Below are 20125 nucleotides of genomic sequence, written 5' to 3'. Positions count from 1 at the left end.
TCCTAAACAAGTTCACCTCCACCCCAAAATTGGGCCAAAAGTTTCACTCTCACCAAAGTAAGGTTTCACTCAGCGTTAATTGGCTGTGGGGGCAGCCTGTATCAACAGGGATGTATTCCCTTCTATCTCATTGGGTGGCAGGGCATGAAACTCTGCCATGGAAAAAAAACATGACCATGGCTGGCACAGTGGCTCAGTGGTTAGCACTGCAGCCTCACAGCACCAGGGACCCGGGTTCGATTCTAGCCTCGGGTGACTGTCTGTGCGGAGTTTGCACGTTCTCCCCGTGTCTGCGTGGATTTCCTCCCACAGTCACAAAGATGTGCAGGTTAGGCAGATTGGCCATGTTAAATTGCCCAGTTTTCAGGATGTGTAAATTAGGTGGCTTATAGAGGGATGGGTCTGGGTGGGATGTTCCAAGGGTGGGTGTGGACTTGTTGGGCCAAAGAGCCTGTTTCCACACTGTAAGGATTCTATGATTTGAACCTTTGTTTCATTGATTAGTTTTAAAATAAATCTCTGCTCCCATGCAAGATGTATTGTCTAGTTCCACTGTCTGGACAGTAAAAATAGATAGTCATATAAAACATCTAACAGCTGAATACAGGAATTAAGTGTCAGAACAAACATATTGTACAGTTACATAAAGTCTGTAAGCTTATCTTTGACAACTATATGAAAACACAGTCTTACTCTCAATGAGATTTACAATTTGCGACTTACACCCAGCTGTCCATTGTTCTATATGTAGAATCATCGAATTCCTCGAGTGCAGAAGGCGGCCATTCGGCCCATCAAGTCCACACCAACACTCTAAAGAGCATCCCATTCAGATCTATCCCAGTAACCTTGTATGTTGCATGGCTAATCCACCTACCTTGTACTTCTCTAGACATTACAGGCAATGTAGCATGTTCAATCCACCTAATCTGCACATCTCTGGACTATGGGAGGAAACCAGGGCACCCGGAGGAACTTCATGCAGACATGGGCAGACCGTGCAAACTCCACAAAGACAGCCACCCAAGGCTGGAACTGAACCCAGGTCCCTGGCACTCCGAAGCAGCAGTGCTCACCTCCGATCCACCCTGCTGCCCAAAGATTGTAACTTCCCAAAAATCCAAGAACATGTCCAAAGACTTTTTATCGTAAAATGAATTTCTGCTGTCATCTTATCATGCTAGTACTCTAGATTTCTGTTTTGAGGACTTGAATGCTACTTCCAGTGAGCTTTATAGAATCAAGGGCTGCGACCTTACAGAGCAAAAGTTCTACTAAAGATAATACCTGAACTACGTTGGTTTGTTTTCCAAAGTCATTCTGATATTCAGGAAAAAGCTGGTCCAGTTCATTCACTCCTTCCAACTCGTCCATTGACTGATCGCAACTCAGCACTTGATCCAGATCAGAAACCTGTTCATCACATAATCATTACAATAAAGTATTTACAGTACACCTCTGAATAATGGCTCTTAATATGCCCATCGTATTAAATTACTGTCCAAACAAGCTCACACATGACAGTACAGTTCAAACTTCCCTCATGTCAAGAACCACACAGGTATAAAATACAACCAAAGATATATTGAGACTGGAGATATTTCAGATTAATGGCAAAAAGTAAGAATTTACTCAATCTGATTTCTTGAGCAAAAATAAAAATCAGCCAACTCAGCCAGGGTCAGGGATTCAACCTGTAGAACAGTAATACATCCTTCAGTGAATCCTACATAGAAGGGGGAACCCACACTCATGTATGTTCCTGACTGTCCTGCTACCTATACTCAACTGAGCCTGTCTCTTTCTACTCGCCCCCTCTTGCAGCATCAATGGGTTTACATTCCACCCCAGAGTATTCCAGGCTTCTTCTGAACAGCCACTCAACAACAACCTCCTTTTCTTTCCACTCCTTTGAATGGTATTTCAGGCTCAAATTGGTTCTCTCTCCCCAATTTCAAATTTGTTTGTTTCTCACTTTGCCTCTTTTTTGATTGGGCTCTGTGAGCATCTCTCTCACTCTTTTTCCCTCCCATGCTTTCTCCACTCAGTCTCCCTCTTTTCCTTTCTACATCTAGTGGAGCCCAAGCCATGAATCTGCACATGAGACTTGGATCAGATTCTATCAGACATGATGAACGTGTGGGTTCTTTGTTTACAATAGAAACCACAAACTGAGCCTCTAGACACAATATTAATTATTGAGAGTGTACAAAGGTTGCACATCAAATGTGAAATTGAATCTCAAGGTCAGGGAAAGGGAACAGGGATCAAATCTGACTGGGGAGGAATTGAAATTGGCCAGCAGCAGAAGTTGAAAATAACTAACTGGAAAGGGGAAAGACCAGAAATTCAACAAATGAGGAGGGGAAGATTCACAGACTCTGAAGCCAAGATTTCACTAGTAGTCACAATAAGGAGGACATTATATTATAAATATAGTCCCTTTGCCTCTAAACTTTTCTTCACAAGAAAATAAGAAATAAACACAGGAGTAGACCTACAGCCTGCTGAGCCAATTTTAACATCAAACAGATCATGGAGGATTGCAGACTTCAATTCCACTCTCATTGTCCTTCGGCTCCCTAACATTCCAATGATCTGTCTATCACAGCCTTAAATAAATTCAATGATGGCACATCTAAGACTATCTGAAGCACAGAATTCCGAAGTTTCACAAGCCTATGAATAAAGAACTCTCTCCTCATCTCAGTCCTAAATAAATCAGCCCCTTGTCCTGAAACAGTGTCCCCTTGTTCTTGGTTTGTCAGCCAGGGAAAATAGCTGTATTGTCTTCATCTCTCTGTGGCAAAATCAAAACAAAAATTCTTAATTTATTATTGTTTAGCTGGGGTATTGTGTGAAGTTCTGGGTGCCACACTATTGGAACGGTGGGAACATACTGGAGAGACTGCTGAAGATATTTACAGGAATGGTTCCAAGAATGCGGAAGTTCAGTTATGAGGATCAATTGAAAAGGCTGGGACTGTTTTCCTTGGAGAGAAGGTAGCAAAACAGAGCACTGATAGAAGTCTTCAAAAATCACAAGGAGGCTGGAGAGACAGGGCAGAGAGAAATGGCTCCCACTCACAAAAGGATTAAGAAGAACAACAGGTGATTTAAAATGATTTGCAAAAGAAGCAAATTTGATGTGAGAAAAAAAAACTTGTTTATTCATTGAGTGGGTCAGCTCCAGAATAGACTGGAAGTTTGATGGAGGCAAGTTTAACTGAAGCATTCGAGAGGACACTGATGATTAGTTAAATAGAAACAGTATCCAAGGATATGAGGAAAAGGCAGGAGAATGGCACTGAGTCACAATGCTTATTTGAAGAGCTGGTGCAGACAGAATGGCCTCCCTCTGTGCCATAACAGATCTGTACTTAATGATGTTGGCATAACCTTTAGGGTAGATTTATACCAGAGCTGATGAAGATGATAGAGCATGGGAAGTCAAAATGGCTTGCTGCAAGGAGTTTGTTGGGACAAACTCATTCTTATCATGGCATGATGCCAATTGCCTTAATTATACCATGCTTGGAGTACTCTGTACAGTTCTGGTCTCCAAATTATGAAAAGGACACAAAGGCACTACACAAGGTACAAAAAGATTTACCAGAAATAATAGTGAATTTGTAAAGTTACAACCACTAGAAATGATTACACATCCTTTTTCTATAGAGCAAAAACCCAAAGTGGTCTTAAAGTTTATGACAGGATAAATGAAGAGGTGACACCTCAACATCCTAGCAAGACCAAGACTAGAGGCCATGAATTTAAGACTGTCACATGTAAATCCAACAGTGAGTTAAGTAGAAACTCCTTTGGCCACAGAATGTTTAGAATGTGAAACTCACTATCGTACTCACTGAAGCAATAGCATAGGTGAAAGCTAGATAAAGGAGGAAGTAACACAAGGGTATGCTGACAGGGTTAGATGAAGAAGGTCGAAAGGACACTCACTCAGAGCACGAAGACTACATGAAGCGGTTGGGTGGAAATTATTTGTTTCTGTGTTGTAAAGACTGTAATGCTGGCATCAGCACTACTTCCCTGTTACCAATGTCAAAGGTATTTGACTGCCATGTGCTGTGCATGAGTTTTCTGTTCTGTTCTTTTCTACTTTTGGAGATCTTCCAGCAACAACTCACACGAGTTACCTGCAGATCCTTCGCAAGCTTACAGTCTCCCTCATACACTTACAGTTCCAGTCACTGAATACGCTGGGTCACCAAGAATTGAACTGAACACATATTGGCATTAAAAATAAAGCTGCTGCAGCTTCCATTTAATTAAAAGGATAAATATTTTAATATGCTTCTTTACAGTCATTCAATATTCTTCCTTCTGCTTCTAAAATTAATTGCCGATACTCAGGTAGGTTGGAGATTGTGGGGCAATTTAATTGCTGTGTTTAAAATGATAAAAGGATTCTCTATGATAAATAAAAAGGAATTATTTCCTCTGGTGAAAGAATACTGGAGAAGAAGCTATAATCTTAGCATTAGAGCTTGGTCGTTAAGCACTGAAATTCGGAACCAACTCATCACACAAAGGGTACCAGAAATTTGGAAGTCACTTGCCCAAAATGCAATCAATACTTGATCAAAGGTCAAGGAGCAAATGGAGATAAATGGGATCCAGGTACTAATCAGCCATGATCTAACTAAATGACTAAAAAGGCCTGTTACATTACACTTGGAAAAAATATGCAGATTCTCCAGTCTCACTACTCCCAGGGTCACCACAAAAGCTAACGATTTAATCAAAGCAACACAAAGTCCCGATTTACCTGTCTGTCAAGTTACCACAAGACAGGGAAAGTCTAATCACAGGTAATTTGGCTATGAATCGTCAACATACATGGCTCGCTGAAATAATACTCTAACTCCCTTTTAAAACTGCTGCACGAGTATACAGTCAGACTGGGACAATGAGTAAATCTATAATTTTATAGGTGGAAGTTAAATAAACTGGGAAGCACAGTTCAATAGCACCAGTTCACAAGGTTTGACAGGATGACCCTTTTGCTTGGCCAAAGCTTTCTGTTCTTCGATCTCCTTTCTCCGTGTTCTTTCAGAAAGCACATGGTATACTGACATAGATCATGGTATCATTCACATCCACTTCACACATTATTGACCAACAGCTCATGCAATCTGCTCCGATCCCTCTGGCTACACCACGAACAGCAAAGTCCTATTACCTGATTCCACTTCAATTCTAACAATACAGAGACAAACTAATATCTCAAAGGAGGTGAAGATTTACATTCCTTCGCACACTCAGTCTCATTCCATTTGCAATTTCGCAGAAATCTTAATTCAACCAAAAAGATTTGCTGGCAAGTTCTTTCTGCTATTCTCAGGTTTGCCTGTAACAGGCCAGTATAACCATGCATATTGTGTCACCTCAGCATTTTAGGACCATAAAGGGGTTCAATTTAATTAATCGTAAAACGCACAAGAAACAATGTCAAACAGTTTTATACCCGAGTAAGGCCTCTGAAGATTATCAGACAATCCATTGAAGTTTCTGCCTTGCTAGTGGCTTAAAATTACCCTCAAGTCATTATTCAAGTAAAATCAAAGCCAATATAAAAATTATAACGTTAGAATGTTATTTGGCAGATACAAGCTCATCCACAACATATTGGGTTAAAGGCACAATGTGGTGGGAATCGATGCCCTGCTGATCCCATCCAGAGTAAAGATTCAGTTGCTACATTTGGAAGAGACTTTAAACTAAGGACCCACTTGCCTTCCAAAAAAATGAGAAAGATTTCATGGTGCTATGTCACAGAAGAGCTGGGATGTTCTCCTGGGTGTCCCAGCCAACATTTAATCACTCAACCAAACACCAGCAGAAACAGTTGAATTCGTCATCGAGTTCCAATAAGAGGTCACTAACCTTAAATGTCAGTGTGAAACCTTACTGTGCACTAACTGTCTGCTGTATTTCCGACTTTACAGGAGAAACTGTACCTTAAAAGCACTTCACTGGCTGTAAAATTCTTTGGAAATCATGGAAGAAATTAGAGAAGTGTAATTCATTCTCATCACTCGGGAACATAAATCAAGAAATAAATAAAACAATTCTAGTTCCAAAGGCTGATAATGATCTAATGAGTGTCAGGCTGAATATACCAGTGTTGACTAAGTACAGGATCAAGCTCTGCAACCAAACAGGTCGACAATACAACCTTAACATGTAAAGAATGGCTGCTGTGTTCCAAACTGTTTACTGGCTGCCATTAAAGCATGCACAGTAACAAAGAACACAAAGGCAAGTGACCACAAGATCAGTCACCATCGTTACTTACATCTGGCTTTGTGTCAACAACGTCCACCTCCACATTCACTTCCACCTGCAGGATTTTTTGCTTGGTTTGCTCGATGGCCAGGCTGAGCTTGTTAACATATGACTGCAACTCCTCTGCAGAATCCATGTTCATTTCCGACAGAGCTCGCTTGAAGCGTTCAGTCATGCCTTCTTCCAAAAGCTCCTAAGGGAACAAAGATGAGAGAGTAATGTATAATGCTGTGCAAGCGTGCTTTTTTTATACACATCAGCCCCATTCTGCCAAGGTAAGTTAGGTCAATTGTGGAAAATAGACCACGTATTGCCAATTTACAGCCTGTCATGGCTAAACCCTAAATGAAGCACCAGGCCAAAAGGGCCTTTATTACAACATAGGAGGACACTTTCTATTGCCTCGGTGTAACTTTCCTTTTTCAAACAATCAACCTATCACAAAGAGATCACCCATTAGTGGCAAATTATGGTCACTTTTGTACCTCCAGTGTTCTGGGGACCCAGGTTCAAACCCCACCATGACAGATGGTGGAATCTGAATTCAATAAAATTCTGGAATTAAGAGTCTAATGATGACCATAAAATCTTTGCCGATTGCCAGAAAAACCCATCTGATTCACTAAGGTCCTTTAAAGGAAGGAAAATGCCATCCTTACTTGGTCTGGCCTACATGTGACTCCAGACCCACAGCAATGTGGGTGCCTCTGTGCAACCAGGGGTGGACTGCTCGTCTAGCCAGCAGTGCCCTCATCCCATGAATGAATTTAACCAAAATCTCACAACCAATGTATACGGTTGCAGTCAAAACTAGGTCTCACAAAGCAAAACCTCCCTCTTCAAAGTTTCATTCTGTATTTGTATGTAGTTACACAGAAGTTCTCCTGATGTCTTGATCAGGACTTCTCTTGACACAACACCCGTGAAACAAACAGAATTTCAGGCCACTCCTGTGACTGATGTCTGCGGATTAATGATGCAGGCTCATCGTTTGCTATCACGTCTAGATTGGGAGTCTGACGTATGTGTTCACACAACCAAAAGATCAGGTCAAGGCTCCGCTATATCCAGTTATGAACGGTAGTTGACAATTAAACAGCTAACCAGAGGAGATTATCCCAAAAACACTTCCAACCCAAGAATGGAGTATAAAAAGGAGAAGCATCCCCAAATATTCAATAACACAGAAAGACACTATGGGCAGAAAGAGCTTGCATTTATAAAGCATTTTTCAAACGCAAATATTTATTTCTTTTACAATCAAACAGTAAATAGAGGTCTTTGATCTCTGTTCAATTTCCACAGGCTACACTCAGCAGTTTAATTACAGCCAAAGTTCTCCACTGGAGTGTTATCCTGCAATATCCACCCAGAGTTGGAATCAAGTCCCAAATGTACATTACAAAATTCCAAGCAGCATCAGTGTTAGCACTTACACGGGAGTGGTTGAAGTATGTGCCTGATTACACAAAAGGTTTTTCTTGTGACTGGCTGGTTCTGTAAGCAATTCGCGCAATCCATTAGCTTGCAGAAATCAGCAAACAAGGAGACATTATATAGAGGGCAAGATCCATTCATTAGCGCAAATACCTGGAAGGTAGTCAACCTGATTACATATTTTGCACTGAAAAAGGTAACCAGGATAGCTCCCATTGTCAAAAACATACGATGCATTTGAGGCGAAGCCAGATAAATGCACGAAGGTAAAAGGAATGGAAAGAAATGTTGGCAGGGTGAGAAGAGAATGCTCGTGTAGACTATAAACACTAGAATCCAGATGTTTATTTCTGTGCTGTACTCTGCCATTAATGTTCAAGCTTCTAAACCCCACTTCTGCTGTACAGCCCCTGGTTACAGTCAAGTTTCCACTGGCAATGGAGCCAGTCACTACCCTCTAGTGGGAGGAAATCAGTGCTGCAACCATTCCACAGTATCTTATCAAACATCAGATGCAGTCCAGGGCACTTCAAACCAGACAGACAAAAGAAAGTACTTTCCTGGCCTTCTGAAGGTGGATTCTGATTCCCTCACCAATTTCTTAACAGTTCAACAATAACGATGTTGATGTTTCTTTTGGTTGAGATCATAAACAACAGCACTACATAATCTCAAAAGCAACATATTAAAAATCTGCATAACCTATTTTCATTTTAATTTCCACTACTGCAAAGATTAAGCAAGTTTCATATGTGAGATCATATGTGAACTGTGCCACTTCCATCATAAAAGGACAGCACAGTGCGAGAAGAGATTCAGGATCCTTTCTATAACATGCCCATAGTCCCTATAACAATATGCATTGCAGGTCTCCTCTCTGTTAAATGTCGATCGTGCATCTAATTCTTGGTTCACATGCTTCAAGTATACAAATTTGTACTTTACAAGAGTTTTTGAAGTATCTGCCTGATTAAGTTGAAAATTTGTTTTTTTTTTGCTTGTTTGCCTAGTCTTTGTGCACCTCATGCAATACATTTGCCACCAGAAAATAATATTGCTCCATTCTGTGAGAACCAGAGAAACAGTTTTCCTGCTATTCTCTCTCAGGCCTCACGATGCAAAATGATCACATGACTCAGTCTCCCTTGTAGAATCTGATCCCACAAAAATATTGAGGCCAATCTGTCTACATCCTTTTGGAATTACTGTTCCATCTGAAAACATGGATAAACAATTTGAAAGTCCTTCATCGTAGTCACATATACGCTTGTTACTCCCAAGTGACGTTGAATGATGGTTTAGGTTCAATTTACTGTAACTTTTATACTTCTAATTCAATCCCTCTAGAAATAAACATCACTGTTTGTTTCTTTTTAAAACAGTATTATTAATTTAGTGTAACATTTGCACATTAGTACACTCAGATCTCTACTTAATTAAGTTTTTATTTTCTATTTTATAAAATTTATTCACAGAAGGTTGGACGTTGCTGGCTTGGCCAACATTCATCGCCCATCCCTAATTACCCAGAAGACATTTGGGAGTCAACCACATTGCTGTGGGTCTGAAGTCACATGTAGGCCAGACTAGGTAAGGAGAGTTTCCTTCCCTAAAGGACATTAGTGAACCAGGTGGGTTTTTCATGACCATCAACGGTTTCATGGTCATCATTAGATTTTTAATTCCAGATTTTTATTGAATTCAAATTCTATCACTTGCCATGGTGGGATTTGAACTCATGGCCCCACAGCATTACCTGGGTCTTCAGATTAATAGACCAGTGTTAAAACCACAGGCCATTGCCTCCCCATAACATAACATACAACCTTATTATTTGTGTCATTAAAATATGACTGGGATTCTCTAGACTGCTGTACCAAGACCCTGCACGGACTCATAGAATAAACAGTCTCCTTCTGTGCCATAATGACTCTATGACCATTAAAACATAACTACTTGGGTCCAAGGGGAGAGATCATGAGGCAGATCGGAGGACTGATGCAACAGAGATTGAGAGGCACAATTTATGGACTTGAAAGGATCACTGAATTTTGTAAAATAAGAGACAGCCACTCAATGCATCAAGCAATGCAGCCCTTTGAAATATCTATCTAATTAGTTTCAAAGCATCAGAATGGCAAAAGTAGGCCATTCAGCCCCTCGAGCCTACTTCATCATTCTAGATCATGTACTATCCTCATATCACTTGTTTTGATTGGATTTATGACCAAGATACAGTGAAACATATTGTTTAACATGCTAAATAAAAACCAAAAGAACTGTGGATGCTGTAACTCAGGAAGAAAAACAAAGTTGCTGGAGAATCTCAGCAGATCTGACGGCATCTGTGAAGGAAGAAACAGAGTTAACATTTTTCGAGTCCGGACCGGATATGAAATGTTAACTCTGTTTCTTCCTTCACAGATGCCGTCAGATCTGCTGAGATTTTCCAGCAACTTTGTTTTTGCTGTTTTAAATGATCAGACAACTATTACCCTGATTTACATGTGTAAGGTATGAGTTGTCTGATCATTTAAAACAGCAAAAACAAAGTTGCTGGAAAAGCTCAGCAGATCTGACGGCATCTGTGAAGGAAAAAACAGAACTAAAGTTGAGAGTCCGGACCGGATATGAAATGTTAACTCTTTTTCTTCCTTCAAAGATGCCGTCAGATCTGCTGAGCTTTTCCAGCAACTTTGTTTTTGCTGTTTTAAATGATCAGACAACTCATACCTTACACATGTAAATCAGGGTAATAGAACAGAATGCAGAATATAGTGTTACAGCTACAGAGAAGGTGCAGAGAATAATCAACTCTAATTTATGAGAGGTCCGTTCTTAAGTCAATAAGAGTGGGCAAGAAGATGTTCTTAAATCTATTGATATATGTTTTCAAACTTTTCTCTCTACCAGATGGAAGAGTCAGTAATTAGAAATCTAGCAATCTGTCATGAAGTTACTTCGGTGACTCAACTTCCACAGCTCTTTGGGGTACAGAATGACAAAGATACCTCAACTCATGAGTGAAGAAGTGCTTCCTCATCTCAGTCCTATATGTCTTTTAACCTCATACTGTGCCCCCTGGTTGCAGACTCCACAGCCAGGGGATTACATCCTTTCTACATCTACTCTGTCTATCCCTTTAAGAATTTTCAAAGTTTTTATGAAATCACCTCTCATTCTTTGAATTTGGACTCTCTCTCTCTCTCTCTCTCTCTCTCTCTTCATTGGATAGTTCCACCATTCTGCAATCAGTAACTCCAGTCCACCTCCCTATGTCAAACATATCCTTCATTAGGTAAAGTCTCACGCATTGTCAGGCTTTGATCCCTCAGTTGACACATCCTACAGCTCCCAGATATTACAGTAACAATTGAATCCTTATGATGAAACAAATCAGGAAAAACTAAAAAGACACAATGATTTGTACTTGCCAGTCTGGCTAGGTAAGATGGAAATAATAATTTCACTTGCATCCAAAGTCATATGCACAGCCACTGATACACCGGGAATGGTAAAGTCTGTTTTTACTGCATGGAAACTTGAGCTTTTTAAACAGGAGTTTTGGGGGCCTCACTATTCAGTTCCATCCATTGCTCCTCAAACATCAAGCATAGAAAAAGAATGCAAGGTTCAAGTGTCTAGCGCAGCTCAGCTGGTTGCACTCTTGCAATTTCCTATTTCGTATGTTGCTCAGGTCAGGGGCTTGAGGGATCAAACCCAATCATAGACAACACGCTGCTATGACAGTGAGGGAACATAGCATTAACAGAGTTCTATCTTTAGGTTGAAAGAATAAACCAAGATCTCATTCAGATGTACGTCAAAGATCCCACAGCATTTTAATGAGGAGACTGAATTTCTTCCAAAACCACAAAAAATAATTAAATTAACCGATTATTATTTGCCACACGTTGCAACTTGGATATATGCCCATCAAAAAAATGCAACTTTTAAGGAATGATTCGTTCATGATGGAATGCCTGGGTTATGATATCATGAAATGTGTAACTTTATTTTTCCCAAATAAGGTACAGGCAGAGTCTTGGACACAGTATGTTCATGCTTGTGAAATATTGCAGTGGATATTAACGTGGCAGGGCACCTTTTGTTTGTGAACTGCGGCCCTATTCCTTTACCTGGATGCTGAGCAATCTCTCGAGTCTTTCCTGATCGAGCTGCAGCTTTTCCTCCCTGCGCCGTGCGTTAAGCTCCTGTAGCCTGCGAATCTGCTGCTGCCTCCGTTCTATCCTTTCCTCGGCGGTCAAGGTGCTAGCCAGCAGCTTATTGTTAAAGGGCAACTGCATCCTGTGAATATTTTTCTGGTAGAAATCTGGCTGCTTCCACAGGCTGAGCTCTGCAAATAGCGAAATAATTAGATCGCACCCACTTTTCAATTGTGATTTGAAATTCAAGACACAAATTTAGATTTGCAATGACATGTATTGCTGTGAAAACTCTTAAACCACAAATTTGTTTCTTTTCTTCTTGATATTTAGGTCAATGGATGCATTTCTTCAAAAATTCATCCATGCAACATTGGCATTGTTGACAAGTTTCGCATTGATTGTACCTCCCTAGTTGCTCCCAAGAAGCTCATGGTCGGCCTTCTTCTAGAACTACTTCAGTCTGTGTGGAGAAGGTATGCTGCTAAGAAGGGATTCCAGATGTCTGGCCAAATGATGTTGAAGAAACAGCTGATATATTTCCAAGTCAGGATTATGGATATTTTGGAGATGTTGCAGTTTCCATACACCAGTTTCTATTGTCCTCCTGAGTGGCGGAGATAGGAGTTTGGGAGGCAGTGCTGAAAGAATGTTGGCAACATGCTACAGTGTCTCCAACAGGCTGCGGCCAACCACAGTTAAAGCTGATGCATGGATTGTCAATTGAGCAGACCTCTTTGACTTAGATAGTGTCAAGCTTCTTAAGTGCTGTTGGGTGTTGCAGCCAAAAAGGCAAATGGAGTGTACTCCACCATTCCTGTAGGTGGTGAAGAAGCTTTACAGCTTCAGGAGATGAATGATTAGCTGCAGAATTCACAGCGTCTGACCTGCTGTAGTAATCACAGCATCAATGTGGTCGGTTGATGTGAATTTTCTGATCAACAGTAACCTCTATGTTATTACTGGCAGATTTGCTAATTCTAAATGCCAATGCAGCATTAGAATTGAAATCAGGATATGCCTAAATCAAAACTGTATTTAAAAAAGCTAATTCATTGTTTCTAAAACTAAACGGACATCCAATAAAGTCACTGGCAGTGGGGAAGGATTTAGTCGCGCTGTTATGAAGGCTCTTACCAAAATGGGGTTTGCTGAAGTAGGATATTTCACAGCTTAGCCCGTTAATTAGAGCTTTTCCTATATCTGTCAAACTTTTCCATTGTCATGTAAATTGCTGAGTCAAGGTAACAAGGGACCTTTGACCTGGATGCATGGTGAGACCAACAGTCCATATCCTTAAGCGATGAAACTTCAGCATCAAGGAAGAAATGAGAAACAGTGTAAACCAGAGTCAGCGAATTTAAGCCCAGATCAGATTCAGAAATGTCACAATATAGACAAAATATGAAATAGGAAAATTGTGGAAAAAATTAATTTACCATGTGATGCAAAAAATGCTCTGATAAAAATTGACTACCTGAAGGACAGACACCACCATTTAGATATTTTCAAATCAGAGAGGCTATAGCACACCTTGAATCTGGTTCTCCTGGCCCAGAGGTATGGACATTACCACTGTGCCACAAGATCCTGATACCACTATTTAAGCTATTTACTTTTTGGGCCAGTGAGGTTAATAATTGTCACTTTGTTGAAAGTCTATTAATTACCTGACTTAATTTCGAATGGTGACAGTAACAAGCAATAATGTTTATAGAACATTAAACATTACAGCACAGTACAGGCCCTTCGACGTTGTGCCGACCTGTCATACCGATCTCAAGCCCATCTAACCTACATTATTCCATGTATGTCCATATGCTTGTCCAATGATGACTTAAATGTACTTAAAGTTGGCAAATCTACTACCGTTGCAGGCAAAGCATTCCATTCCCTTACTACTCTGAGTAAAGAAACTACCTCTGACATCTGTCCTATATCTTTCACCCCTCAATTTAAAGCTATGCCCCCTTGTGCTCGCCGTCACCATGCTAGGAAAATGTCTCTCCCTATCCACCCTTTCTAACCCTCTGATTATCTTATATATCTCAATTAAGTCACCTCTCAACCTTCTTCTCTCCAATGAAAACAGCCTCAAATCCCTCAGCCTTTCCTCGTAAGACCTTCCCACCATTCCAGACAACATCCCAGTAAATCTCCTCTGGACCCTTTCCAAAGCTTCCACATCCTTCTTATAATGCGGTGACCAGAACTGTACCCAATACTCCAAGTGCAGCCGCACCAGAGTTTTGTACAGCTGTTTTAGTACAACTCCTTGGTTCCGGAACTCGATCCCTCTTTTAATAAAAGCTAAAACACTGTATGCCTTCTTAACAGCCCTGTCAACCTGGGTGGCAACTTTCAAGAATGTGTATACATGGACACCAAGATCTCTCTGCTCATCTACACTACCAAGAATCTTACCATTAGCATTCCGGTTACTCCTACCAAAGTGCATCACCTCACACTTGTCTGCATTAAACTCCATTTGCCACCTCTCAGCCCAGCTCTGCAGCGTATCTATGTCTCCCTGCAACCTACAGCATCTTTCGTCACTATCCACAACTCCACCGACCTTGGTGTTGTCTGCAAATTTACTAACCCATCCTTCTACGCCCTCATCCAGGTCATTTATAAAAGTGACGAACAACATGTTCTGTAACCTCAAAAATCTTAGAGAGATTAATTTTAAAGCTCACTGTGGAGCAATGCAATTCAGACAATAACTTGTGATGATTTGAAATTCACTTGTTATCTCTTCCTCACTACATTGTTGGTCAATTTACACCTTAATAACATCATGCATTGATCGAGGCACTATTATTTTCTCAGCAAATTTCATTTTACAAAAGATTACTAAAAATTAACCATAAAATTACAACTGTACAGTGCACAATGACAATATACCGCAGCTTACATCGTAAGTCAGATCAGTGTAATACAAACAGGAAAGCATGTCATGCTCTTAACAAAAAAATGATGGATCTGGGTTCAGATCCTGATCAGGCGTATGCTGTGATGTGTCAGAATCTATAAACTTGGCCCTGTCCATTGCACGCAACCAAGTAAATATCCAAGATGCTTCGTGAAGCATTATCAAACAGAATTTGACATCAAGCTAAAGATGATGATATTGGAATAGATGATCAACAGCTTTGTCAAAGAGCTAGGTCTTATGGGGTATCATAAGGGAAAAGAGAGAAGTTGAGAGGCAGAGGGGTTTAAGGAGTGAATTTTAGAACAAAGGAAGCAAAAGAAAAGTCCGAACTTGGAATCAGTTTAGGTCACATCAATTAAGTTTCTAATGAGCACAAGTCTGTGTATTTAGTACAATCAGCAATTACAATGCTAATCTTGTCTATAAAGATTTTGAGAATACAGAAGACAGTAAGAAGAGACATCATACTGATGCAGGAGGCAATGAGGTCATTGACTACTGCAATTTATTTGGCGATGTGGAGCGCTAACTCTCTTGTAATCAAAGCCAAAGCCAATTTGCGAACATTCAATGCTGATGCTAGCATGAAAAAACGTAATGAATCTCCAAAACTAAAACCCCTTATCAGATTAGTATATGTAATGTTTAAAATATATATTTTATACAAGCACATTAACAACATACAGGTTCAAAAGGCAGTGGAGGTTATACTGATCTGGATGAAGAAGATAAACAAATATTTGATTTCCTTTGATGTAACTGACATACACTTAAGTTTACTCCTCTATCAATTTTTATTGCACGCCTTGAACACAAACGTCTTCTATTCATTAGATGTAACGTCATGTCGGAACCAAAAGGTTGAAGAATCAAGTCCCACTCCAGAGATTCAAGCACAAAGCCTCGGCTCTCACTCCAGTATAATCCTGTGATGAGATGTCATACCTAGGCCAGGCCTCCCCTATTAGGTGGATACAAAAAATGCCATGGCAGTATTTCAAACAAGAGTACCGAGGTGGTCAACGAGCCCTGGCCAAAATTTGCACCACCCAAAATAAAAAAACAATTTAGAAAAGAAACAGTTTATCTGGTCATTATTACATTGCTGCTTTTGTGACCTTTTGTATAAATGGGGTACTGCAGTTGCTACAACTTCACAAAGTAGTTAATTTTCTTTTATTCGTTCGCAGGATGTGGGCGTGACTAGTTAGGCCAATATTTATTGCCCATTCCTAATTACCCAGATGGTAGTTAACCATGATGCTGAGATGATGGCCAGACCAGGTAAGAACAGCAGTTTCCTTCTCTACAAGATACAAGCGAACCCAATGGGTTTCTCCAACAATCAACAACAGGTCATGGTCATCATTACACTTACAATTCCAGATATGCAGTCAAGTGGGACTACCCGAGGTCATGAATACTGCCTTCTTTCATCTTACTTTGGGACCAACAATCTGATATTTAATCATTAAAATTTAAAGATCAGACAACTTTTGTAATGTAAGAAATCTTCATCGCCCTTAAGATCATCGGATCAGACCCACAGCAATTTCCCCTGATTTGCACGATAAGCATTTGCTCCCAATGACGATGAAGCCTTTCAGCAAGAGCTTGTTTTTAATTCCTTGCTGAAGTTGTACAGGCACCAGGTACTCTAAATGACTGCTCCTTATCTGCAGTAAACAATGAATGTTGGCAGGGTACTCGACTGTGCAGCGAGGTCCACAGTTCAAATCTAATTATGTTCTGCGTCAACATCCTCACAGATATATATTAGTTATTCCTGTTATTACTGTACAGTAATCCATAACATGTAACATGGTTTTTCATTGTTTTTCTTATTTTAATTCACGTCTCCTGGATCTACTCATGCTTGCCCCTTGTATTAATCCGAATCCTTCCTTTAAGCTACCTCACGTGGTATGTGTTAAATTAGCCTCAGTTTGGCCTCAGTCCCTCTCCTTTCCTGTTCTTTTACCATTTTTCATTACATCAAGCCTGTGGAATCCAGAAAAACATTCTCCCTGATTAATTAAGCCCAAAATATAAAGACATTCCTTCAAAGCATTTCACAATCCAAGGAACTGCTCAACTTTTGTTTTGCTTGAAATTAACAAGAAATTATCTTTCCAACAGTAATGAAGTATAAAGGATGCTCCCTGATGATCAATACCAAAATAATCTACAGAAAGAACAGCTTGGCCACATATCTCTCAAACTTCACTGAACTAGTTAAATGAGTTACTGTAGTCACAAGGTAACTCATGCCTATCTTTCAGGCTTCAAATTCTACAAAAGGTAAATACTGTTTTATAAGCTGTTGCATTGTTTTGGAAATTTTGGGGAAAAAAATCAAAATAGGGGTATTTTAAAAAGGAGGAGGTCAGACAAAGGCAAGTCTGATGAACCGCCACTGCATCCTCGCTATGGCAAAAAAAAGAGACCGAAACTGCAACACACCCAGGACCTTACCATTATGTGTGTAAGTTCTGCCTTGACTTGCCTTTCCAAAGTGCTCCCTCAACCTCATTTATCTAAATTAAACTCAATCTGCCAGTCCTCAGCCCATTGGCCCATCTGATCAAGATCCCATTGTACTCTGAGGTAACTTTCTTTGGTCTCCACTACATTTCCAATTTTGGTGTCATCCGCAAACTTACTAACCACACCTCTTATTTCACATTCAAATTATTTATATAAAATGACGAAAAGCAGTGGACCCAGCACCGATCCTTGTGGCACACTGCCAGTCACAGCCCTCCAGACTGAAAAGCAACCCTCCAATACCAGCCTCTGTCTCCTACCTTTGAGCCAGTTCTGTATCCAAATGACAAGTTCTTCCTGTATTCCATGTGCTCTAACCTTGCTAACCAGTCTACCATGAGGAACCTTGTTGACAGCCTTACTGAAGTCCACATACATCATGTCCACTGTTCTGCCCTCATTAATCTTCTTTGCTATTTCTTCAAAAAAAACTCAATTGAGTTAGTGAGACATGATTTCTCATACACAAAGCCATGTTGACTATCCCTAAACAGTCCTTGCCTTTCCAAATACATACAAGTCCTGTCCCTCAGGATTCCCTCCAACAACTTTGCCCAACACTGATGTCAAGCTCACTGGTCTACAATTCCCTGGCTTTTCCTTGCCGCCTTTCTTAAGTTGTGGTATCAAGATAGCTAACCTCCAGTCTTCCCCCACCTCATCTGTGGCTGTCGATGATACAAATATCTCAGCATGGAGCCCAGCGATCATTTCCCTACTTTCCTACAGAGTTCTAGGCTACACGTGATCAAGTTCCAGCACCACCTTCTCTGTAATATGGACATTTTTAAGATGTTGCTATTTATTTCCCCACGTTGTATATCTTTCATATCCTTCTCCACAGTAGATGCTGTTGCAAGATATTCGTTTAGTATCGCCTTGTCTCCTGTGATTCCACACACAGGCAGCTTTGCTGATCTTTAAGGGGTCCTAATTCTCTCCCTAGTTACCCTTCTGTACTAGTATTTGTAGAATGCCTTCGGATTCTCCTTAACCTTATTTGCCAGAGCTATCTCACATCCCCTTTCTATCCTCCTGATTTCCCCCTCAAGTATACTCCTACTGCCTTTACACTCTGCTAAGGATTCACACAATCTCTGTTGTCTATACCTGACATATGCTTTCTTCTAATTCTTGACCAAAATCTTAATTTTTCTAGTCTTCCAGCAATCCTTACACTACCAGCCTTGCCCTTCACCCTAACAGGAAGGCAATATCTCTGAATTCTTGTCATCTCATTTTTGAAGGCTTCCCATTTTCCAGCCATTCCTTTACCTGTGAAAGTCTGTCCATCAACTTTTGAATGTTCTTGCCTAATACGTTCAAAATTGGCCTTCCTCCAATTTAAATTTTAACTTTCAGATCTGGTCTATCCTTTTCATCACTATTTTAAAACTAACAGAATTATGGTCACTGGCCCCAAAGTGCTCCCCCACTGACACCTCAGTCACCTGCCCTGCCTTGTTTCCCTAGAGTAGGACAAGTTTTGCACCTCCTTTAATATGTCCATCTACATCCTGAATCAGAAAATTTTCAGGTACATACTTACAAATTCCTCTTCATCCAAGCCCTCATCACTGTGGCAGTCCCAGTGCATATTTGGAAAGTTAAAATCTCCTACCATAACTGCCCTATTATTCTTACAGATAACAGATCTCCTTACAAACTTGTTTCTTAATTTCCTGCTGACCATTCAGAGGGTTCAAAATACAATCCCAATAAGGTGATCATCCCTTTTTTATCTTTCAGTTCCACCCGAATAACTTACCTGGACATGTTCCCAGAAATATCCTACCGTGAGTACAGCTGTAATGTTATCTCTAACCAAAAACATCACTCCCCCTTCTCTCTTGCCCTCCACCCCCTTCTATCCCCCTTGTAGCAGTAGAACAGTAAGCTGCCAGTCCTGTCCATCCCTGAGTCACATCTCTAATAGCTACAACATCACAGTCCCCTGATCCTAACTATGCTCTGAGTTCATCTGCTTTACCTGTTAGGACTCTTGCATTGAAATAAATGTAGTTTATAACTGCTACATTGTTCTCTGCTTTGTTCCTGACAGTTTGACTGGCTCCTTTCCCCAACTGTAGCAGTCTCAGACTGATCTCTTTCCTCACTAATTCCCTGACTCACCCCCACCCCTCGGCCTCAATAGTTTAAATCCTTCCAAGCAGCTCCAGCAAATCTCCCTGTCAGCATATTAGTTCCCTTCCAACTCAGGTGTAATCCATCCTCCTTATAGAGGTTACTACTACCCTAGAAGAGATTTCAATCATCCAAAAATGTGAATCTTTCTCCCCTAAACCTGCTCCTCAGCTACACATTCATTTGCTCTATCCTCCTATTCCTCACCTCTCTAGCTCATGCCACCAGTAACAATGCAAATATTACTAGCCTTGAGGACCTCCTTTTTAAATTCCTGCCTCACTTTCTATATTTTCTCTTCAGGAAGAGAAAAGGATAAAAGATTCGATGTCATTAGTTTCAAAGTGGATATCAACCTCCTGCTGGTCCCTTGTCCCTGTGAGAATATTCTGTACCCTCTGAGATATCCTTGATTCTGGCACCTGCGAAGCAACCCACCATTCTGACGTCTTGCTGTCGGCCACAGAAACGTCTGTCTGTGCCTCTGACAAGAGAGTCCCCTATCACAATCGATAGCTTGGGATCTGGTATATCGCTCATTACACTAGAGCCATTCTCAGGACCAGAACCTGGCTGTTAGTGC

General features: G+C 40.6%; 1 protein-coding gene and 1 long non-coding RNA gene across 3 annotated transcripts in view; one reads left to right on the top strand and one right to left on the bottom strand.

Annotated features, from left to right (window-relative positions):
- LOC132210748 (uncharacterized) overlaps positions 1-16294 on the top strand; it is a 52716-nt gene extending 36422 nt beyond the window's left edge. Inside the window, exons 2-3 of one of the 2 annotated variants that reach the window (XR_009446919.1) lie at positions 12246-12388; positions 16041-16294. This is a non-coding gene — a long non-coding RNA (uncharacterized LOC132210748). Of the gene's footprint in view, positions 1-12245; positions 12389-15684; positions 15874-16040 lie in introns of those variants that run through there. The other variant, XR_009446918.1, reaches the window with a different exon arrangement.
- Positions 1-20125, bottom strand: part of actr5 (actin related protein 5) — a 37820-nt gene that overhangs the window by 11495 nt on the left and 6200 nt on the right. Inside the window, exons 4-6 of the mRNA XM_048550371.2 lie at positions 11886-12103; positions 6320-6502; positions 1288-1413 (exon numbers count right to left, since the gene is read on the bottom strand). Of these exons, the coding sequence (XP_048406328.1) occupies positions 1288-1413; positions 6320-6502; positions 11886-12103 (527 nt within the window). The remainder of the gene's footprint in view (positions 1-1287; positions 1414-6319; positions 6503-11885; positions 12104-20125) is intronic.

This window comes from Stegostoma tigrinum, chromosome 19 (assembly GCF_030684315.1).
Source record: "Stegostoma tigrinum isolate sSteTig4 chromosome 19, sSteTig4.hap1, whole genome shotgun sequence".
Taxonomy (NCBI): Eukaryota; Metazoa; Chordata; class Chondrichthyes; order Orectolobiformes; family Stegostomatidae; genus Stegostoma; species Stegostoma tigrinum.
Note: the sequence above shows the minus strand (reverse complement) of the source record. Positions and strands in the feature narration are given on the sequence as shown.